The sequence below is a fragment of the Neocloeon triangulifer genome, unplaced genomic scaffold (assembly GCF_031216515.1).
Source record: "Neocloeon triangulifer isolate White Clay Creek 2 clone unplaced genomic scaffold, ASM3121651v1 ptg000003l, whole genome shotgun sequence".
NCBI lineage: Eukaryota > Metazoa > Arthropoda > Insecta > Ephemeroptera > Baetidae > Neocloeon > Neocloeon triangulifer.
The window spans coordinates 2,094,529-2,119,746 of NW_026775546.1; the positions used below are offsets into that span (position 1 = coordinate 2,094,529).

At 33.4% G+C, this 25,218-nt stretch overlaps 1 protein-coding gene and 1 long non-coding RNA gene across 2 annotated transcripts in view; one reads left to right on the forward strand and one right to left on the reverse strand.

Moving 5' to 3' along the window:
• Positions 1-16,754, forward strand: part of LOC132205872 (protein O-mannosyl-transferase TMTC2) — a 189,796-nt gene extending 173,042 nt beyond the window's left edge. Inside the window, exon 13 of the mRNA XM_059635221.1 lies at positions 14,699-16,754. Coding sequence (XP_059491204.1) covers positions 14,699-14,866 — 168 coding nt within the window. The 3' untranslated portion in view covers positions 14,867-16,754. The remainder of the gene's footprint in view (positions 1-14,698) is intronic.
• Positions 1-25,218, reverse strand: part of LOC132205873 (uncharacterized) — a 111,948-nt gene that overhangs the window by 48,696 nt on the left and 38,034 nt on the right. The window contains exon 2 of the long non-coding RNA XR_009442726.1: positions 18,120-18,338. This is a non-coding gene — a long non-coding RNA (uncharacterized LOC132205873). The remainder of the gene's footprint in view (positions 1-18,119; positions 18,339-25,218) is intronic.

The window sequence follows — 25,218 nt, forward strand, 5'->3', positions numbered from 1 at the left end:
CATTTACTTCATTTAAATTTTCAGTTTTTTTAAGTTAGCATAAACTTTGAGCGATTGATTTTTTTATCAATTTTTTATCAATTTAAAGTTTAATTAATTGTTTCCCTTCAAATAACAATGCAATTATAAGCTTATGTCATTTTTACTTTGAAAAATATACTGTCTGAATATAACTTTTTTTCATTAAAAACGACATTACGTGGAATTTTGTAATTAAAATTTGAGCCTAAAAAATTCATTTCTTACAAAATAAGACACTTTTTCTCCAGTCTAATCAACTTTGAAAGTAAAGATTGACCCACAAACAATGCGAATTATTTGAGTTTTATTCAAACAAAATGAAAAGTTGGCAGTCGGCGTGATCAATTTTTTTTCTTCACCCAGCAACTCTGTTTTCCAATAAAAGTTCCTCGTTTCCGAGCAGACTCTCGAAACAAAATAAAAAAAAACAAAGTCTGCAGGAAAATGCAAAAAGTTACTCGATATTGGAAAAGTGTGTTGGAGCAACTTTGGGCATTTGGCGCGTACTCCCTTTTATGTCTTTTCCGTGCCAGTGCAGGCGCGGAAATGACATTTTTCCGTGAGAAGGGAAAGAAGAAGAAGTGCAGCGCCTCATTTGAGCTGCAGCATATGCGCGCCATTACTGTTATTACACGACTCTGCCGCTATCAGATCGTAAACTTGAGCAGCAACTTTCGCAATAAATTAAATTGCGCGCGAGGTGTGGCGAAAATTCATTCCAACTCATCACCAGCGCGCCACTTTAATCAGATTATTTCGCGCCACAGACGCTAATTCATCTCGGCTGTTATCGACCAAGACACCTTCCCACCTTTTTATTAAATGTGGAATTTTCCGTGGCGAGAGAATTTCATCGTCATATTTGCAAATAATTCCGAGCAGGAAAGTCGTTGAATTTGCACGTCTCATCCAATTAGAATAAAATATTAAATATTTTATCAGGACTTCACCAATCAAATTTTGTACTTGGCTCAAATTCAGTTGTCAAAAAATAAACTTGCAGCAAAATTAAATAAAAATTTGCCAAATTTTGAGTTTTTTTTATTTTTTTTTTAAAGGGATGACAAAAAATCTTAATTCTCAAACCAAACCTAACAATTTTATTAATAAATTATATTTTTGTGTTGCTTGAATTATTATGTCTGCAATTATAACATAATTTCAACATTTAAATTGCGAATCTTTTAAAAAAAGTAAAAAAAAAAATATTAAATAGTATATTTTGATAAAATGAAGCGCATTTTAAACTGGAAATTTTTCAAATATTTATTGGAAACGAAATTTTAATAGATATAAAAATACATTTCTGTTAACTTTGTGCATAGTGCTGACATATCAGAGAAGTTTTCAATCACTTTAATAAACTCTGAATAATCTTAAAAGCAAAGATAAGTCTCTTTTCATTGCAAACCTGTCCGCGTAATTAATCCACCCTCACAGAAATACGTCTTTCTGCACAATTCAAAAGAATCTTTCTCCTGGCCAACTTTCTCATTACGGGCGGTGATAAAGCAAAAGGAGGAGCTCAAATATACTTACAGAGCAGCCGCGATAATAATTCAGAGCAGCTTCTCGAATTTGGTTTGATTTAATTAAACGCGGCGGCGGCGGCGCCCGAGGATAATCAAGCCGCGGCTAATTGGTATTCCACTCACTATCGGCACTATCAGTATTCGGCAGGCGCGTCTCGGATTAAAATTTCCACCAATGCCCCCGCGAATCCGACTTTGACGTGACGATCGAGCGTCATCGAGATTCCGTGCCGGCAACGCGCGCGGCCCCCGGGGCCCTTCGCTCCCCGCGGGCCCTCATCAGCAGGCAGCTCGGCGAAAAACGCGCGCGCGGCTCAAATCCCAATTCGAGCTTTTTAATTGTCTTCTGGCGGCGTGAGTGGAATTGCGAATCGCGACGCCGATTCTCCAGGTACTCTCAACTTTCCTCTTCTCGCTCGCAAACGAATCTTTTTGATCAAAGAGAAAGAAAGAGAGACGTGCAGGGGCCCCTATGTGATGAGGGAAGGTGCGTGGAAAAAAAATAAAACTTTGAAATCATTTTTCCAATTCTATGATCTATGATTTAATTACAAATAATTTTTTCCATTTCAAAATTTTTATTGTTTCATCAAATGAGTTAAAGAAATTAAAATAACTGACAATTTGATTGCAGAATAAATTTGCTAATTTTTCTTTTTCAATGATACTAGCAGTTTAAGTTATAAAAATTCAAAACAAAATGTTTAATTAAAACAAAATATCACAATAGTTTTATCAATATCATTCAATTCACATAATTTAATAAATTTAACTTATTAACTTGAAAAAATAAATTACAAACAAAATTAAAAACATTTTTTAAATCTGAAATAACTTGAAATATTATAAACATACGTTTTAATTATCTGTAAAAATAGATTTTATTATAATGTCCTATTAAATTTAAATTTCATGTTTCATTTCCTTGAATTAATTTACTTGAAAAAAAATTATTTTGGACCATGTTTTTACATATTGCCGAATTGAAAATTCAATTTTAATTTAACACCAATATGCGGAATATTTTTCACTCAATTAATTTCAATTTTTATTAAATATTAATAAAGAAACCAAAATTTTAAATTAAAATTGGTTTGGTTGCGGTAGAATTTCTTTTAACTTTAGATTCAAAAAATTTCTTTTTACCAACATATTATGGTGAGCTGTAGAGGAATTTAATAATCAATTCTTGGTATCTGTCAGCTTTTCCTCCTTGATGTTATTTCAAGTCATTTTTTGTTTCATAGCAAAAAATGCTTGACTACGGCAAGAGACCAACCCAATAGGAAAATAAAACACGATAATAAATAAAAAACTTTTAAATAGGTCATAATTAAAAAGAAACAATCATTAATTAAATTACTGAATTATTTCAAATAATAAAAAACCAATAGTATAGGCATAATAAGTTTTTTTTAAATATTTTATGCAGAAGTCTGAAAATATGTGATTTAAAAAAAAAAATGCCATAGTAAATTTCAGCTCCAGCAGGTTGAAATCATAGCGCGTTCCAGCAGTTATTTACATGCAAGAATTAAAAAAATATCAATTTTTAATCCTATTCAAGTTCCACCATGTTTTTTGAGCTGAAATTTGTGCGAATGCCCAAAGGGCGAGGAATTTCAAGCAGCCATACTCTCATCGTGCTTTTCGCAAATGCCAAGGGTCGGGTATTTTTTTTCCCGGGAACTTCATCTTCATAAATTACGTCTGCAGAACGCACGGCCGAAATGAAAATACACAGCGAATTTTCGACGCGGCCTTGTTGCCGTCGGCAAAGTTTGTTCGTTTTAATAATAACAACGAAGCAGCCGAGAGACGAATACATAAAACACACAAACACACGCGCGCGCGCGCACCAAACAAAGATTTACACGAGCCGCAAAATTTTCATTTTTCGCCCTCGCCGAGTTTGTTTGCGAAAACAATAAAGCGCCGCGGCGAGGCACGCAAGAGAAATTTATTGGATTAGAGAGCCGATGATCGTCTCCCTCTGTGCATGCCAAATGAGAACGCGCAGCCCTTTCTTTCTCTTTCTTTCCCTGTTTTCCCGCTTCATGCCGAGAAATTTATTTGATTCATTTCTCCCCTCCCGGGGCGAAACTGCCTCTCTTTGTCTGCGCCTCCTAATGATTTCGATAAATTCTGACGCTTTCTCGCTGTTTATATTCACGCCAACGGGGAAACAAGTTCTCTCGGAAACTTCCGATTATTTATCCCGCTGCATTGTTCGCTGCCTCGGAATCATCAACAACAGAATTCATTACACAAATATTTGTATAATAATAATTTATTTACAAGCATTTCTGCTGAGACGTCCTTCCTTGAGCATTTAAGAAGCATTGGCATTCAAATAAAAATATTAATTAAGAATGATGGTTAATCAATAATCAAATTGAATCAATCTGTAATATACATAAAAATTATAACTTTTGAAAATTTCTGCAAGTTTTTCAAATTTCTTGATCTAATTTGAAAATAAAAAAACAATTCTGGTTAATTTTGTTAAAAATTTCTGGAAATTTCCATATTTTTATAAATCACAGCTAATTTTTCCCATTTTCACGTAATTCAATATATATGCAATTATTTTTATTGAGATTAACTTATTTGAACAACATTTTTTTTACTTTTAAATTTTCTCCCGTTTTTTTTTATATATATTTTTACAGCTCAAATTTCCTGGAATTCCTAAAACTTAAAAATTACCATTAGTTTTTCCTGAAACTTTCCTTGGACAGAAAAATGAAAGTAGAAGTAAAATTTTGATTGTTTGAAATAAATGTGCAATTATTTTTTTATCACAAATTCTAACTGCTTTCATAGTTTTCAATCAATGAATGCCATTTAAAATGTAAAAATTATTTCATAAACTTCTTTAGGAAAACATGATGTATGCACATTTTTACCGTAATAGAAAAGTCTTTTTACATATCTTCCTTTTCAGGATACATTTTCAATCAATCTGCAACTCTGCACTTCAATTTGAATGCAGAAAAGCTATGTACAGGAAGCTTTTAACTTGGCCGCGATGCAAATGGTTTCAAATGAAAAAATCTCTTGTGCGAAAAAGCAACACAAAAGTGCACTCAGTGGCGCTAATTGCGTAAGCCGTGGCTCGTGGCTGATATGAAACACGCAGCAGAGCTTTGGTTTAGAATGGATTTGGCGAGAGAAGAGGGAATTTCACTCCTCTTTGATGCACAAAGTCTCTGTTGAAAGCTCTCCGATTATCAAAAGGCGGAAATGCAGACACAGAGGAGAGAGAAAGGGAAGATCTGTCAAGAGGGAAATCCTTTTCTTTCCCATTTTTTCCCTGCTATTTCCGATAAGGAGTAACAATTATTAAAAAATAGTGGAGCGACAAATAAGAAAGCTGGCATGAGAAAATTGCATGTAACATTAAGCCATCATCTATTCTTTTAAGCATTATTAAAGGACGAAGGGCAATGTAAAAAAAATATAATATAATAAACTCTCAAAATTTGTTAGTGCCAATAAACGATAATTGGTTGCAATATAGGTTGAAATAATTATATTGCAGTTCGGTAATATTATAAAATAAAAACAACATAATAAATTATTTTTTTAAGATTACTAAATAATATCCTTACATACATCATATTTTTCAAAACATATTTAAAAAAAATAAAACATTATAATTAATAAAAAAAAATGAAATACATTAAAAAAAATATAGCCAAAATTGTAATAATAAAATTAATAAAAATGGAACAATTAATATATATTAACCTAAAAAGTAACTTTTTTCACCAACTCATAACTTTTAAATCGCCCAATTTATTCCGAATAAAACTTTATTTAAGAACTTGAAACAGTATTTCAACTAAAGTCGCGAACTATCAAATTTTCTAAATCGTCACTTTAAAACTCATAATTTTTATAGTCAGAAATGAACAAAAACTTAATCTTATCGTTAAATACAGTTAAAAAAATTAAGTATTTACCCTACAAATTGTATAACTTGTTATTTTGTTTTTTCCAAATTTTCTGATTTCTACTTTTTGGTGTCCGTTTGGCGACTAACTCTTTTTACGAGGCAATTTGTCGCTAGTGTGTGCGACCGTATTATATTATTATCATGTGGTGGGCCCCCCTGGGTGGCTAAAACTTTTGTCCCGAGCCGTGTACGCGTTCATAAAGCGGACGAAAACAGGCGTCGCGCGGGAAATGAAATTTTTACGAGTGCGACATGGACAGCGTGAAAAATTAATGTCGGACAAACGAGTTAGTTTAGGGGCAGGTGCACCGCGCGCCGCTGCCAAAGGTCCTCCGCCTCCTCCCGACTGCACACAAACTCAACAAGTTAATCTCCTTCGCCCCAGCAGCGCGGAGGGGTGCAAAGAGGAAATGGACAAAGTTTGCCGCAAAAAGAGAGACCCACCCTCTTTCCAACTCGCACGGCCGGCAACAGATTTTCGGCGTGTCACACAGAGGACAGGGATTAGTGCAGGGACAGGTACTTCGCGCGCGCGGTCTTGAATTTGGCAGAATGTCAACATGCAGAGACAGGACTTTTATATAAGATGGCACTTTCTTCCTCTTTCCCTCTCTGATTTCGTTTTAGAAGAAAACAAACAAGAGCGCTTTTCCTACTGACAAAGTACTTCTGGTAGCTTAAAAAGGGGAGATTTGAGCCAGATTTTCTCTTTTGAGATATCTACATAATGTTAACAGCAATGCTTTAAATTTGTAAAAAAGTTATTTTTTCAAAGGTTCAAATCAAGTTTAAAAAGTCCCAGGATAAGTCAGTTTTATATATAAAAAAGTCTCAAAGAAATTGCAAGAGTCAAAAAATATTGAGAGAGAAAAAAACACTTTTCGTTTCTTTATTCTTTGAAAATTTCTTAAATATCATCACTTGTATTATCAGCCGAACGTTTAGAAATTCCGCAACATCAGCCGAACGTTTAGAAATTTCGCAACATCAGCCAAACGTTAAGAAATTTCAACATGTTGCGGAATTTCTAAACGTTCGGCCTGATAATACAAGCGATGCCATTTTAGGATTTTTCAATGAATAAAGAAACGAAAAGTGTTTTTTCCCTAAAATTTTTTTTTATTCTTTCAATTCTTTGATACTTTTTTTATGTATAAAAATGTAATTTATAAAGGGATTCAGACAAAATGAATTTGGATTGAATCAGAATTATATTTTACATGAGTCTAGCGATTATTATATTTTCATAATATAATTTAACTCTTTTTGTCCTCATACTTCTGAAAAAAGTGGCTCTACTTTGTGTATTTTAGAATTGTTTTCCATACAATCAGTCAGTGAACATTAATTAAGCCATTTTTAGTAAAAGATAAGCAATTTTGAGTAGCCAAAATTTCAACACTTTTTACCAGATTTTTTTTTAAATCGGCATAGTATAAATATTTCATTGTAAATTAAAATTTCCAATTCGTTCTAAATCAAGTGTAATTTTGAAACTAGTATTTGTTTTTAATTGATTATAACAAATTATGGCTACTTTCACTTATTGTTAGGTGAAATATTAAAATAGTGATTTTATATTTTTACTCTTTCCATTCCCCCCCCCCCCCCCCCCACCAAGTTTAGGTGAACGAAAAACAGTGCATGCAGGAATTATTTCAAACAATTCAGAAAAGACGAGATTTTAACATTAGATTATAACCCTTAATTTTCATCTCCCATCAACTTAACATTCCTGCTTAAATTAAATGTACATAAATGAGATTTTTAAATTTAAAACAGTTTCCCTGTGGAAAATTGAAAGCAATAATGAAAATAAAAGAAAATACAATAGATAAACATGCCACAAATTTACCATCCAATTGTAGAACTTTTACGGAAAAATAATCGGAGATAAACCCAGCAGTGGCACAAATATATATAAACTTGCGTGTTTTCTCAAATTAGCCCCTTTTCGGGCCAACTTCGGTCGTGTCTCTGCGAGTGTATCTTGGAGGAAGAAGCTGATTATCTGGCCATTACGAAGTTGGTTCTCTCGTACCTGCTCTCTCGAACGTGCAGGGGCAGATCGCAGAGAGATTTCGGCCGCCTTATTGTCGCTCGGCCTTATCTGCTGTTTTATGCACCAACTTGGCCCATTAAACGTAATTTGTTTAGCGATAAAGGCCGGCGGACGAGCAGTGCGCACCGATCATTACATTTATTTCTTTTGTTTCCGCCGAGACTCGCTCCTCGAGTTTGTCTTTTTACGAGCAGGTACGCACTCGAGCGCTGGAAAATAATCGGTTTACCTATTTTATGAGAGTGGCATTTTTGCTTGCTGAGCGCATTATTTGCGACGATCCTCGTAATTGGAGTGCTTCAGACAGTTCTCAGAAATTTGCTCAAAATGGAAACAAATAATAAAAAGGTATTCAAATGTGAAGTGGTGAAAATTTTCAGAGAAGCCAAATTGCACAGAATACAATCCTGACAGATCTCTCCGAAAAGATTTTTTAGAAAATTAATTCTGGAGTTGTTTCAAGGGTTATAAAAATTTCCAATCAGAAGCCAACTTTGCCTTGCTTTTATTGATAATGGTGCCTGCCCGGGAAACATGAACTAAATTTATGAAATAAAATTATATTTATGTTTAAAGTAAATTTCAAGTCTAACCAGCTTAACGAAGCAAATAAAGAAATTTTCATTTATCCACAAATTCTAAAGCCTACTTGATGGATAAACATAATATATTATAATATGAATTGTTAGATATTATAAATTTATATTTTAAATAAGTTTTTTGAATTAGGAAAAGGTAAAAATTATAATGCAATTTTGAATAGTAAATAAAATTAAATATTAAAATATCTATTTTTATTTTAAAAATAGTTAAATCTTTATAAATGTTTAAAAATTTAGTTAAAACATAGTTTTTACATTATAATTTTTTTAAAGATATTTTACGTGGGTTGGAGCTCGCAACGTTATCAGATAGACGTCCGGCGTCAGGTGCTCGCGATTCACATGGCTGGTTTCAAGCGAACGTGATCGATGCGGCGAATTTCAATTACAGCCCGATAATTACACGGTGTCGCCGGACGCGTGTGTGCATCCTGCCCCTAAATCACTCGGCTTGAATGCTGCCAGGCCAAGACGGCACAGGTGCATGTGTATCCTATACTTACTTGTCTGGCGAAAAAATCTCGTCCCCGGACCATTAATATTGCTGACAATTTAATTACAATGTTGCTCGCACGTGATGGGCCTCTTCGGAATAAAACGAGAAAAAGTAACCGACTCGCTCAGTGACAGAGCGACCTCCGCCATGCTTCTTCTGAATAATTTACTTTTCAATCCGGCCTTCTCGGACACACGTCACGGGCAAATTTACGACGACTTAACAAAATTAGTGAACCTGAATGAACTTAAAACATTTCAAAAAAAGGACTGAAATTTTGTAAAATTGAATTATGGAAATCAAAACTGTTCTAACACATGATTGTGAAATTAAGTTTTTATTCAGATTTAAGTTCCGATCAGTTCCGATAATCAATAATGGATTTGTGATCTAAAATATTTTATTATTCAGGTTAATTCAATATCAAAATAACCTAGCCCAAAAAAACAGTGTTGATTTTTCCAATAGTTATATATCGTCGGCTACGGGGCCAAATGGCCACTATCCCCTCCACTTCATCCCATTTAATTCCATTCAATAGACGGTAGGGGCGCCACCTCAGAATGGCCATCTGTCCGCGTAGCCGACGATATAATAAATCTGATCTTCATTAAAAAAATTTTAAATCCAAAATTGTCTGTCCTTATTTAAATTAAAATTTAATTTTAAATTTACGGAAATTTTTTAATTTGAAGTTGGTAAACTTCATAATTTTAAGCATAATTTTCCTGTTATATCTTTGAACACAGAAATCCTGTTTTTAGATTAGATTTTCATGATTTAATATTTTTAGATCACAATATCTCACAATTCAAAAATAATTTCAAATCGGAAGCTTTTTTTAATATTTCTTTTTTACTATTCACCAAATATCACCAGAAATTATTGTAAAATTAGTAAAAAAATAATTATTTCTTCTCTTTTTTTCCATGAATTTTTCAAGAAATAGACAACACATTATTTATAAATTGTTTGTTTATGGGACAAACAAAGTTTGACAAAAAATATTGGCTTGCAGCTTAGAGGAGTGTATAAAATAATATCAAATAAATCAGGGGGGTCGATTCGATCGACAAATCCAGCCCGTCATACTGTCGTGAATTTTTACAATGACGAACGGCTTCCTTTCTCTCCAGGGATTTTCTTCTCTGGGCAAACAAAGGACGCGGCCTCATTTCCGCAAAATCTGGCAAAATAATCAAACTGCCGCCGGAGCTGCTGTTTCGCGGATTCTGCGAAACCCCATTTTCTATATTGTGCTCGGCGCGCACAAAGGATTTGTTCGCCGAGGCTTTTTGCGCATTTTAATTCAATGGAGAGGAGGTTTTTCGAATGAGTAAGATGAATTGTCTCCAGCTGGATTCCATTATTTGCTGTTGCGTTTTAAAAGCAGCGCCGCTTTTGTGACGCGCGAATAATGAGAGCAGGGAGACGCACGTTTTGTGCCGAAGCGCTTTTCAGGCGAATTAGCAGCACGTTCGCCACATCCACCCAGAACATTCTCGGATTAGCAACCTAGCGTGATGTTCTCTGCATTTTTCTTTTTTTTTTAATTCTACTTTTTAATATGTTATGTACCTTGTATCAAATTATTTTTAAATTTCTTTTAATTCTTAATATTGATATGAATTTAGTCGTATGAAATTTTTGACTACAATACTGGACGCATTCTTAGCAGAAATGATTAAGTTTAGATTTAACACTTACAATTAAAAAGGTAAACCGCAATGAATTTGTTGTATTTTGTTTATATAATAAAAATGTATTACGTATTACAGTAAATTCAGTAAAATTAAATATTTCAGTTAAATTAGTAAGTTCTATTTAGAAAAATGATATTTAAAAATATAAAAATTATATAATAATAAATTTAGTTAAAATTTATTTTAATATTATGTAAAATTTGCATTAAGTTGTAATAACTAAAATAAACATTACACATTAACAAACTAACAATTTTAAACTTCAAAAACATAAACAAGTTGAGCGCTTAGAATTATTAAATAAGTTCGTTTGATTTTTTTACAGTGCATTTTGTTAACAGTTTAATTTATTCATGTGAATTCCTTATATTATTTATGAATAACAGAAGCGCAGTTACAGATATTTAAATTTTCATTAGTAGGACTAAATTTTGTATTAGAGCGGCATTTAATTATTTAATAGCACTGTTCTTAAATGTGTTGAGAAAGCTAAATTGTTAAAAAAGCATGCGTGATTTGAGAATTTGTTTTAAATTAATATTGCGTGTTTGTAGCGATTTTTTTTTTAATTTTTGCTACGTTCGGAACTATTAAACATCATATTTCTGTTAAATCGAATCAAAAGCGCTGTATGGTGTATGGGTAGGATGTTTGGCTTAAAAATCTGTAAAATTTTGAGAGGCCAGTTTAGTTTTTTTCTTCAAAATTCTAAACTGACGAACTGAAAAGGAAAACGAGCTAAAATGAAAACTGCAAAATAAAAGCCAAGATTTCTCGCTTCAGGATTGTGAAATTTTCTCAGCGGTACCGAATAGAGTTGAAGACAATTTTGTTAATAGCAACTGTATTTTCAATCCAATTGTAATCAGATAATTGCTACGATTGCTACATTGAAAAAAAAGTCCAAATTTTTTTAATTATTTAATATTTTGGTGGAAAATATATACTTTTTTAGAGTAAAAAATTATTTTAATAAACATCTCAAGATAAAAAAAAGGCGTTTCCAGTGTATGATCTTTATTTCCTATCGGAATTTTTTATTATCCACATATAGCGAGGGGTTGCTGTGAACGTATGCAATCCGCGCACCAGCACTTCCGCCGCAAAACTCGCCACCCTTTTAAAAGCAGGCCGTCGTCAATATTTGATGGCGGCGAGACGTGGATCGTGTGGATGGACGAACGAAAAATCACTTTTCGGCAGGCCACGTCGGGACTAATTCGTGTGGTGGCTCTCGTCGTTTGCGATTAGTTGTAATTTTAATGCGTCCAGAGCGAGCGAGCGTGCATTAGTAGCAGGGCTTGCGGAGCACGACCGCAAGGTTGCCCACTTGGCCATAAATTGCGGACCCCTGCATTGCAGACTGACAGTCTACATCATCTGGGAATAGCATTAAATAGTAATGCCTATTAACCTGAATCAACATTGCGCCCTCGGCCTCTGTCGGCGTCAATAAATTATCACCGCCGCGCCCGCCTGTCCGCACCGATCCCTTCAAATCCCAAATTTAGATTCCGATTCGCATGAATTGTTGTGGATTTATTTGCCAAGCAGGTCCTGATCGATTTCTGCAAATAATTAAAATGAATCATTTATTTACATCTATTGTTTACAAATTTAAAAGTTCTCCATAGGAATTTACAACGCATTTTACTTGCATTGCAAGCTGCATAAATTTCTTTTGTATACCAAAATCGCGCATCACAACAATCGGAGCAAATTCAGATTGTTGCCGTTTTGATTGGCAAGCATTATCTAGTATCCAGTAAGGAAGGTAAAACAATAATCAAATTATGTTTCATTGTTATGATGCTAACCTTAGTTTTAACACTGAAAATTATTTTCAATTACAATCTCAACTAGGGCAAAGTGACTAATACATAATATATTTTATTACAAAATATTTGTATTAAATTCCTGCAATGAAAAATAAAATTTACAGTAGATAATATATGCAAAGCTCAGAATGACAATAAAAAAGGAGAAAAGAACAGTCAAAAGATATTTTTAAAGTTGGTAATATCAACATTTAGGTTTTAGCTTACCGAAAAATTAAATATTATATAAAATATAACATAATTTTAAATTTCTTGTGATCAATCATTTAAAATTTAATGCTTTTAATCTGTTTTAAATGATTAAATTACAAATTTGTGTAGTTAGCATTATAAAATAAATATGTTGTTTCTTCAGTCAAAATCAATCGAATATTGGAAAGAAAATAAAACTACAAATTTAGAAATTTATAAAAATACAAGATTCACATTCTTTATCTTAAAAATCAGCTGATACCAACACTTCTTTGAGTATGTAGTATTGTAGATGAAGTGGTTTATAATTCATATTAAATAAAGATTGATATTAATAATTATGATAATTATATTTTACACTAACTAAATTTTCAAATTTCAATGGAAAGATGAGCATAAAAAAAATATAGCGAAAAAACTGTTGTTGTGACATTTAAATTCATAAAAATTCCATAATTAATGACAATTAACTGAAGGAAAGACTTGTTTTTATGTTTTTTGAAATGCTTATATTATTATTTTAAATATATTTGACCAAACTAAAATAAAACTAACAATGAATTTGACAAGTTTTGTTATAAATAGGATTTTAAATGAATTTTGAACCTGAAAATTATGTATTTTCCTTAAGATAAAAGGAACAACAAAAATTTTTATGATTGTACATGTATGTAGTGCACTTAAATTAAATTTTCGCTAAAATTTCATATTTCCGCATAATTTCAACCGAGGTTAACTTGTTGCCCCTCCATGCAATTTCAAATTTGCGTCATGTTGGAACAAAAAGTTTTGCTGCGCGGGAGCAAAATTCCGAGACAAGATAATGAATTTTGCCGGCGGCAGCTGTTGTCGGCAACCCGCCGCGCTTTTGGTTCTCACTAAAATATATAACGCGGTCTCTCGCTTCTCTTTCTTTCCCCGTTCGTGTCAACAAGTTTGGTCTGGCGTTGCATAATATTAAAGTGCACTGGTGGCAACAACCAACTCGGTCTATGCACTTTTGAGCCACGTGACGCCACCGAGGGCAAACTTTTCCGGCAGAACGTGCTGGTCGGAATCGGATTTGTATATATAAATCGAATGTGTGCAACTTTCTCGCAATCAAGAGACTCTTTTACATCTACTTATGTGTAATCGCAAAAGTTTGCCTGCGAGGAATCCGACGCGATATTTCCTTCCAACTTTTTAATGAGCGCGGAGTTGCAAACGTTTTACTTCTGCAACTCTTTCCCATTTTGTATAAATAAAGAAGAGCAAAGCTTGAAATTATCTTTAGAATGAAAATCACGTACTGGTACACACAAAAAAAAAATAGAAATATTTCTTTAATTTCATTTTTCGAGATTAGAAATTAAAATTAGTTGATTCAGCTTATCTCTTCAAAATATTTTCATGGCTGTGTCTAATCTTCAAAGTCCCAATGAAATGAGAAGCAGAATTTATATTTTTATTTTTAAACTAAAGATGGGTGACTTTTTTAACCTACTTATTACCAAAGAACTAAAATCAAAATAATATACATAAACCCAATTATTTAAATTATTTATAAATTTGAAAATAAAAATATTTATTTCATTTCAAATAAATTCTCCTCTTGCTAAAAAGATAAATTAGTGTTAATAACTAACGCATATTACAATTATTGTCATTATTTGTTTCACATTTTTATAATTAATAGTATTTTAACTAATTTAAGCATATTTAACAATTATTATACTTTTCTTTTTAATTAATCTATATTTAACTAAAAATAGTAGTTTCAAAGAAAAAATTATTATTAATCACGCCATCCGGCGCTAAGGGCAATAAACTGACAGAATTCACTTGCAGTTTCATTATCAACGCAACGAGCTTGAATGCACTGCTCTGGTGTGTCCACGGGTCGCTCCATTTTTCCCCTCTTTATCAAAGGCTCTCTCCAGGCAATTTCCATTCCCACTGCACAAAGGAAGGAAAAAGAAGGGTCGCGCCGCTGCAGATGTGCAGTAATGCGTCGGCTGCAAATTTTATTATTTGCGGCTCGGCCATCGCAAATGGAGTAATTGAATTTATTTAATGACGCCATAAAGACACGAGTCGGGCTCTCGTGCGGCCGACGAGGGTGTTAAAAATACGGCCGGGCGATTTTTGCGCCAAATTATACCAATAAAAGAGATTCTCCGTCGGGCGCGGCTGTTAATTAACCCGCCGCCGATCGTATTCCGCTCTTTTTATAGACTTATAATTACTTTTTTTACTGACCTGCTTTTTTTATATATTTATTTTCACGAACGTTAATTTTCTTCTTGCAGGACGCGAGCAGCCACATGAACTTGGGCGCCATGCTGCACCTGAACGGCAAGTACGCGCAGGCCGAGGCCGCCTACCTCGAGGCCCTGCGACTCAAACCGGACGACGACACCACGCTGACCAACCTGCAGAAGCTGTACGGCCTCCTGTCCAGGCTCAAGCACGCGTAGTGAAAGCAGTGAAAACGAGAACCAAACACACATCAGTGAAATTCGTTGTAGGAAAGAATGCTGTGAGATTTTTATAGTCTGATTATAAATTTTTTCCTATTTTCTGTTCAAAGGGGTGAGACATTTCCATTCAAATGTGAAAAATACCAAAAATTGAGAGCTGAATTACATGAATTTAAGTGGATATGAACCTAATTCTTATATTATATTTTTAACAGAGGTTAATCAAATGGAGGGTTTTTTATTCAAATCAGTTGGACTAAAATTGAGCGTGAATTCCCCCTGTTAAGTTTGTAATATAAAATGGTGACCTGTAAATGAAATTTAAATCAAACTCAGATATTTTGCATGGACATAGAGGTTTTTGGTAGCAAATCCTATAATTCATTAATTCTATATTTTTCCAAAAAATAATATACATTTTAAAAATTTAAACCTAAGTTAAGACTGCATTTAATTAAAGGAATTAATATTTCTAAAGCTAATTTTGAGGCTCTTCTTTTCAATTAACTTACTTTGAAATAATTTTCTTATTTTAAGATGATTATTAACAAATTTTAATAATTTTTGAAATAATTATTCAAATATAAAAAAATTGTTTAATTTTCAAAACTTCACACTTGTGAAGATTGATCTCTTATTTTAGGACCTATCCATCGATCTCTTTGAAAATAAACTGAAAAACCATTTCCTTTGAAAATAAATCACTGACTAAAATTTAGCCAATGAAAGAAATAATTTTTTTTTAATCTGAAAATTTCCACCATTTTCACTATTCTTTTAAAATGTTCTGATTACCACCAATACCATGAAAGAAATTCATATCCACTTAAAATTGTAAAATGCTTGAATCTGGGTGTTTATTTTAAATATATGCACAAAAATTTTTCTGAAAAAAAAAATCCATAATCAATTAAAACTGATCTTCTTCTGAGCATGTGTCTTTTTGCAATTTGCAAGGCAGAATGCAAATGACGCAGAAAATTGGAATCACCATATAGTCTCATTTGATATTCCTCGTGCGACTGCCACCCCGATATATATTTATATTTCAAACACAGATTGTTTTCCTGCTGTTTGGGTTGTGATACGTTTGTGTATTATACACAGTATTTTTGTTTGTTTGTCGAGTCGGCAGAAATGAGGTTGTTTTGTGACTGTGACGGAGAGAAAAAAAGCAGTGAGAGAGCGACGTCTGTTCCCTGTGTATCCAAACAGGCCCATAAATTATTCCGCGCATCAGTTGTATAACCCGAAGTTTGTGCCACCGCCGGCGTTCGGTTGGTTTTGTTTCAGATTTCAATGCGTAGAGAGAAGAGAAAAAGCGGAAAAAATCGACGCGTTCCGGGAAAGGGAAAATTAATTTGATTTATTGTGCAATCCCGGCTTACGATTTTTATTCCACTTCTAGGAAATGAATTCAATCGACTGCCGGTTGGTCCGAAAGAATGTCATCATAATAAACACTATTTTCCATAAAATAGCTTTCCGAGCAAAGCAGCATGAGTCGGTGTCAATATCAGGTGTAGCTTCTGGCAAATTGATTGTTGGTGTGAACGACGCCTTACACTACAAATATATTATATTAAACACGCAATTGTAAAACGTGAGCGATTAACGAAAAGAGGACCACAGAGAATTATAATAACAATTACAATATTATATACTACAGGTGTAAGGAAGAACTTAAGAAATGTCACAAATTTATTTTCAAGCTTGTTTCCACCTGTTTTATAATTTGAAAAGAAGAATCACCGCTCAACTTGATTAGATTGCTTTGATTTTGAGGTTATTGTGTATCAACTAAAATATATAAATTGTATCTGCTTTATGCCAAAGATGATGAAAATAATCGACGATTATTGTATAATAAAAGTTATTTTATCTCCATGAATACTTTGACCATTTTGTATTATGCTTAATCACCTCTCTAAAATAGATGATTAATTTAATATCTAATTCTTATATTTTAACATTTCTGATTCAAAAGCATTGTTTTATTTAAAAATCGCCCGATTGATGAAGATTTGAAGTCTCAAAATTATTTATATTTTCCGATTGCATTTTTAATTTCATTTGTAAATCACTGAAAATAATATTTAATAGATTTGATAAGCAAATTTAATGTAACAAACTAAAAAATTAATAGAACAAATTCCAATTTACTTCATTTTAGTGTTATTTTATTAAATCTGCAACCTGGTCAACAAGAGTGTCAAGCCGGTTGCCCACCTTCCACTTTTCAGGGACTTGGCACACGTTACTCGCTCTCATTTAAAACGATTTTCCTCGCCTCGCAGGTATTCTCCACCATTTGTTTAAGAGGCGCCCACGGTGAAAATTAGCGCGGCGCAGACCTCTCGAAAATCACTCGAAACTTTTGCCTGCGCGCCCCAATACAAAAATCCGCCCTCGCCGGCCGCCAATATAAAATCCCCAGTCTTTTCGCGTTCATTAAAAAAGTTGTGCGGAATTAAATCCATCGAGAGGCCTGTCAATGGCGAAATTCATTTCATTATTCTCGAGCAAACGACGCTATAGAATTATTATTATTTTCACATTGAGGCGCCTCATTATTTTTTAATGACTTGCTTCGTTATCACAATTTAATTACGCGAGTGGAGAGCTCAAGAAGGCGCACCTGCGAATTCATACTACACGAATCACACAGACCGACCCTTGTCGCCTTGTTTTAATTATCTCTTGCTTTTTGATGTACCGTGTAATTTATTCCGTTTCTTTTCCTTTTCCGACCTCCCAGTGAGAAGAAGTGTATTTCACAATGCGCCGTCAGAATTAAAGTGGATGCAAAAAATAGAATCGTCGAAACTCAAAATTCCCTCAAACATTAGAATGGAAAATAATATTATAGCATTCAAATCCATGCTATTGTGATTATAAAAAAATTTGTAAAAATATCAAAGAATATAAATATTTTTTCTTCAATTGTTTTAAAAGTAAAAATTTAATGTGTCTTTTTTCAACCTTAAAAAATTAAGTAAAGAAAAACTTTATAGTATGATCAAGGTTATTTTTGTTAAAATTTTCACGTTCAATTGATACTCAATTAATTTATTGTTTGTTTGTAAAAATGGAAACGGGAAAAATGTGAAATTATAAATTTTTTAACTATGTTTAAGAGGTTTGAAATTATTGATTGTAATTATTGTAAGACGTAGCAAATGCATTCTCGACAACAGTTCACCTTCCTCCATAAACTAACTCTACGAGACTATGCGGACAAATAATTCACCTCCAGTCGGTCCAAGTTGCTTTTCGCTCGAACGCTCCTGAAGCCGGATCTGCTGAGGAGGCAGGAATTAACTCGAAGCCATTAAGCGGGTCTCTCTGCGCCGCTCACTCTCTTATCAGTTATTTTGCACACTTGCACGCAGCACCCCACAATGCACTGAGGCCACCAGAGCCGGTCCACCCCTGACCGACCAGCCGACCAGCTTTCCTCAATGCATCCCTGGAACAAATAAGAATATTTATTTACAAATCAGAGAATCGTATTATTAAAAATTTGAAGGGCGTTTTGATTTTTCTGATAATTTTTCAAAATTGTCAAATATTAGTTGCAAATAATTCTAGGCCTTAAGATAATTTTTTTTATATAATGCTTAGGATATTGATTAAAATATAAAATACAATTAAAACAGCATCCAAATTCTTAAAAATCTAGAAAAACAACAACAATTATTTATATTTTTCTCCTTTTTCTCCAGTATATTCATATAAAAGATGACATCAGACTCTGTTTGGTATTTCTTTTGCTCATATTTTTATTATTTATATGATTTGGAACTTTTATCCAAATGAAATTTTGAATTCAATGCGTTATTCAATTTTCTTATTTTCACACTTCATAAATAATTCTGATGATCACATATAAAAAAAAAGAAAATTCAAATCACTTCAAATTTATGTTGAGACGACTTAAAAAGAAATTATTATAAAAAAGACGCATCTTTTAAAGTGTTGTAGTTCCAATAAAGTAAAGTTGAGTGTTTAGAGCTCTTCTATGATATACACGGTTGAAAAAGTAATATAACTTGTGCCGTATTACTCGGCGGCACACAGAGGACGGACGAAATTTATTAATATTAAAGACGTTGGTGGCAACAATTTGCAGTGAAAATCCCCGGCAAATAAAGTGGCCTGGGCATGGGGAAAAAGGAGCAAGCGAAACTTTTAACTCGAATTTGCACAAATTTCCCAACTTTGCCGAGCGAGCGGCGAGGGCGGCTCACTTTTTAAATTGCATTTGGCGCGTCGCTCTGGCGAGGGAGAAGTCGCTGCTTTTGACTTGTAGCGGCCGATTCAATTATGTTGAATGTCTAAATAAAAATGGCATTACCGATTCACAAAGTTCAAAACGCAAAACTGCCGTGAATGGCAGACGTAAACGGCGCGCATCTTCTTATCCGGAGCGACCCGCATGAATTCTTCATGACGAGCTCGGAAAATTTTCGCATCAAACTTACTTTTGCTGCGAGATGTGAGTTGTGTTTGTGATTGCGTTATACGTCTTCTGCTGCCCCGGAATATATTTATATTCTTTTGATGTCGCCAGAGACGTCTCTTTTTGTCAGGTGTGCGACTCTCAAATGACATTAAGTGCGCCAAGTTTTCCGTTTGCCAGCTTTTCCAACTGCGAATCAACTCTCGCAAAAGATGCCTTTTCCTCCTTTTTGCCAAGATTGTTGTATCTTCTGTGCTGCTGAGAGGGCACAAAATAAATGTCAGTATTTTAACCAAATAATAGTAAAAAGATTTTATTGCATGCTTTGTATCTTAAGAAAAAGATAATTTACTAATTTTATTTTTAAATTTTTTTTTTTTTAGAAAGAAGTTAATTTTTTTAATAAAAGCACCAGTATTTTTAATTTTTTTTTCAATTCACACAACCATTCATTCTTTGAAAATATGTGAGACTGTAAACGATATTTTCTTTAAAAGGATTTTTTCATATTTTTCTTGACAATTTTTAGACTTTATTTTTCTCTTAGGGTTGTATTTAGTGACTTTCCTGCATAAGTATAATTTTTCTATTATTACACACATCATTTTATAATTCAAAATTCTTGCAAATACAAACATCAACCAAAGGTTTTTCTATAGAAAGAAATTGACGATTTTCTAACTACATTGAACTACAAAATAAGATATATTAATTTCTTTTAAATCTTCATAATTTCTAAATCATATAAAAACGTATATTATTCAGATTATTCACAACTCTCTGATGTATTATATTGTTATTTTTATGTCGATATGCACTTACTCGCCTTGCTTCCTCTTCATTTCTCTAAAAGCCTGTCAACCAGGCGTCTACATATTTTCATACAGATAAATATGCACTTAGGGAATTTCTTTGCTAGAGGTATCAAAATTGCTCAAAAATCGATTAATTTTTCTATGTAAAATGAAACACCATTAAATTTTTTATTATTAATTGATTATACCATGGATAAATTATCAATCGTTTCATTCTTCTGCTAACAAATTATTATTTAGTATTTAATTAATTAAAATTACATTTACCAGCAAAAAAACTCAATTTTTTTTTATATCATTTAGATATTATTTTAGAAATGAAGAGATCGGGCTTTTCCTCGTTGCAGAAAAATTGTTTTTATTCAAAAACAAATGGCTCACACAAGAAGCCATTTGTTTTTGAATAAAAACAATTTTTCTGCAACGAGGAAAAGCCCGATCTCTTCATTTCCATGATCATCTCCTCGAGTGTCAACTTCTTCAAAGATATTATTTTACTTCTTTATTTATTTAATTATTCAACAAAAACTAAAATCTTATCAGAACATTAATACAGATAAACTTTTGTAATAGTTCATTATGACTTTTGACCGACATTTTTTATTCTTCTGCAACAAGGAAAGTATGAAATAATCTCTTCGTCTCTAAAGAATAGAGAAAATACACATTCGGTATCAATTTTTCCTACCATAAAATTACAAAAAACTCGTTTCCTCTGGCAATCTTAAAATAATAACTCTGCGTTTTCCTCCACCGAGCTTTATGAAATCGTCATTTTATTGGCAAACAATGGGCCGCAGGGAGGAAGGGACGATGAAAATTTAAAGAGGGTCGCACGGGGACGCCCTTTCCGGCACAACGTGTGTGCTCCTCAACTTTTTATAAATTTAATTTGGCGCGACCAATTTTGCACAAGAGGGCCTCTTGGGACCGCAGTGGGCTCGTTGTAAATTCCGGTCAGGCCCTCTCACTAATGGCGCTGACAGCTGGCACTGTCTGTGTGCTCTCTCGCCATTACACGTGACATATGTATCAGTTGGACCAAAATACTACATGCTGCTCTCACACGTCCGGAATATACATTTTTTTCCTGCTTTTTCCCTCTCTCGCTCGATATATTATATCGGGGATAAAATAAAAACGGGAAAGAGCTAAAAGTGCACGATGTGGAAAATTTAATAACAAATACAAAATACATAAAAATTCTGGCTAACTTTTTATTTCACTTTAAATATTTGTAAATTAACTTAAAATTGATAGGCATTGAGAGGCATCAAACTGGATATAGCAGCGTTTTCGAAAAGGATTTGGAACAAATATATTTTCAATTTAAACATACTGTCAAACCATTAAAAATGGAAGAGTAATCAAAAGAACATAGGATAAAACCAAAAGAGGGATATCTGAATCTTAAACCAGTGATAATTAAAAGCTTGTTGGTGGAAGTGCTACGTGGAAATCTTGGTTTACATTCAACCAGAAGCTTCCTAAATACTCCCTGAGCAGATTCCCATTGTGCCATTTTGATGGAACGACAAATATAATAGGTGATTAAAATAAAACTAACAGAGGAATTAATAAAACATGTCTTCGATGAATAAAACTTATTTCAAGCAATTTGAAGTGGCTCATAAATTTTGTACAACTGAAATGTGCACATAAATTTCTTTCCTTTTCCATCTTGAGCTTAAAAAATTACTCTCTTCTTCAGTGATCTCTCACAATTCACAAAGGTAATTTTTATCAAATTGAATTGCTCTCGTTTTCCGAGAGCAAATTTTTCAACCTGCGCCTCAACGGCCAATCTCCGTGAGTGCACTTTGTCGCATCGCAGCTCCAGAGATGCTCTTTGTTGTTCTCTCATCATAATGTAACTCTTCCCGCGTGTTGATCGAGGAGCTTGACAAGAACAGCCTGCCGAGTAATTTGTTAAAGTGCATAACAGGTATGTATCCACGCGTCGCTAATAATAATGTAATAATACCGCCAGACCCACATACAGAGGGCGTTGGCCTGAATAGACATTCCGTTAATGACGCGTGTGTGTATGACTGTAATTAATCTAATTGAATTGTGAGAGGTAATTACCGAAACATGATACGCACTCCGATAACACAGTTGTGCCATTATCTGTGCCATATCATTTTTTGTTCCGAGAAGATTTCAATTGACTGGATGAATTCATTTCATAAAGTACTGCTGTGCTAAAAAAATTTGAAACTGTAGAAGAATTAAAAAAATCAATTTTAATTACTCTGATGACAAAACAACCTTTAAATTAGGAAACATATTTTTTGGTGTCTTTTGAGAGAAGATTTATGACAATTATGACGATAAATTTCAACTCAATAAAATTTGTAAGATAAGTAAAAAAAATAATAATGTTTCATAAATATCTCGTCAATTGTTTCTATCTTTCGTGATTTTAAAAAAATAATGACTGTTGAAAATTTTTTCTTGATATTATTAATTTGCTCCAAAATTCATTCTGTATTGAAAATTTGTACAGACAAAAAAGGTTGTTTTTATTTACTTATTTTTATATTATTATTACTTCTTTTTAAAATTTTAGTTATACTTTATCCATTTTGTAGAGAATATAAAATTTCAACTTTCATATTTATTCCATTTTACAAAAAAATTGGGTATATTTTCATTACAAACGTACTGTAAATAATTAAAGATACTTTCGATGCAGTTCCTTTCATCTTGTTAGAAAATCGCAGTTTATACTGTGTCTGATCAAGAACTAAAAATAAAAGTTTTAAAATTGTTAATTAAATTTGGTTGAACATAAAGCTATTAAAAAATAAATTTGTAGAATGTATTCACGGTTATGAGAGACTTTTTTTAATTGAAGAATTTGTAATTGCACATGATATTTTCACAAAATTAAATTGCACTTCTCCCAACTAAATTCCTTCCTTCTCCGCACAGACTAGGTTTTCGACGCGATTTTCCTGTTAATTTTTGCTTTGCGAACCCCCGCAAAATCCAGCTTTGCCGTTCCCACGTATGTAACCACGAACGCTCAGCCGAGCGAAATCCGAGCGCGTTTTCTGTTTTCCGCAACCCCAAATGCAATCTGCATAATGGCATGCAGGTGCAAATCCACGCACAGGTGGGTCGAAATGCAAAACAAGCCCTCACGCTAAGTATGCAAAGACGTCGGGGCTTGTTTAGCTCCCCGTGCTATACGCCAGCGTCGTCGTGCCTTCGGGCGTCAAATCCAACGCGAATAATGGAAAGAGTGTAAAAGGCTCAGTGCATTCTCAGAGGTGCTGGAATACTCAAGACGCACAGCAATTTCAGAATCTTGAAGCAAAAAAATAAAATAAAACATTCCGAACAAACATGATTGTGAAATTAATATTTTTTAATAAAATTATTTAATCGGAGAGAAACAGAATTTTTTATTAATTTTTTTTATTCATGAAATCTTTTTTCTCACAAATATTAATTTATAAAATTATCTTCAATATTGTGTCAAATTTTTTATCCAACAATATACTTTTTTTTATAATTTTCATGCGGAAATAAAAAAAATATGGATGTTTTACACTAGGAAGGAGATACACCCTCTTGGCGCTCACTCGGTGCAAACAGAGAAGAGCGACTACATTTTAATTTAAAATTATTCCACAGTGAGCCTGAAAAGCAGCAAGAGAGAGAACAGAGAGCGCGAGCTATTTTGTACCTGTCGGGCGGGAGAATTGCAAAGTTGAAAAAATTCTCCAGAGTGCTTTGTGAAGAGCGCACAAAAAGTAGAAATGATGAGCTCAACTGGGCGTGTGTTTAATTACTATGGAATTTCTTTGACTTGTTCAGGTCTCTCGCTCGCTTTTGTACGAAACTGACATTATTTCATGGGCCAACACAAAGGCGAGAGGAGTTTTGCCTAAATAATATAAAGAGCGACGCGAAAAAGTGTATGTCAGGGAGAAAGCGGTATTTCTGCGTATTTGATAAAGTAGGCGGTGTAGCTTTTGGCAAAAAGAGCTTTGAAATACACACGCTGATCCATTAAATTTCTTGCCTCGACTGGAAAAAAAAGAAAGTGAGCTTAGAACTTTCCACACCAATTAATTTTTAAAAAAGGAATGCAAAATTTAATTTTATTATAATCATGAAAGACTCTAATTAAAAAAAAAAAACAACTTCCCACTTTCAGGGGTTGAATTTCAAGGTCTTGGAATATAATTTAACTTGAATTAAATCAATTTTATTATCAACTAATTATTTGAGTCCATTTCTTACTTAAAGGTAAGATAAATTACCAAAATTTTATAGATTTTTTAATTTCAATCGAAATATTTAAATGTTTGTGACAAAATAATATTCCTTACTGGTGCTTTGTTTTTGCAATTTCCCCGAGACAAATTTAATCTCAACGTGTACTCTGGCCTGTGATGGAACAATGCGGTGGCGCGACCCGGACGGCGGCGTCAGCAAATGAATAATTCAAGATTTCGCACTTCCACTCAACTAACTCGGCACAAAGGGTAAATAATCACGGCGGAAACGCTTCATCCCCGGAGGAGAGATAGAGAGGAGGAAAGAAAATAAAATCCATCAGCCGCAACAATGGCCGTTAATTAACCAAAGAGGTTGCGAATTCAGTTTCGGCCCACCGAGCCAAATGGCGAATGAAGCGCCGGCAAATGAGGTGATAAAAGTAGTGAGGGGGTCATGATTGATGCTTCCGCTTATGCAACCCGTCTGATCGATTCCACAGAAATATCAGTGGAGTGAAAAAGAAATAATGAACAAAAATTATGTGGAATATGAGTGTGGATTAAAATGTTGACAAAACACAGAATTTTATGTTTGTCCCCCCATAAAGATTTAAAGTTGATCATCTCATATCATTTTTAATCTTAAAATAAATACTCAATTAATACTCAATTCATTTCAAATATAATTTTTCTCATTTTCGTCTCATATGGTGCCAAAAATATGAATAAAATTGTAAATTATCCTTTTTCAATTTTCATACCATTTGGAATCTTGCGCTCCAGACATTAAAATTTTCAATATGGCTAGAATTAAAGAAAAGAGGCTTAATAACAATA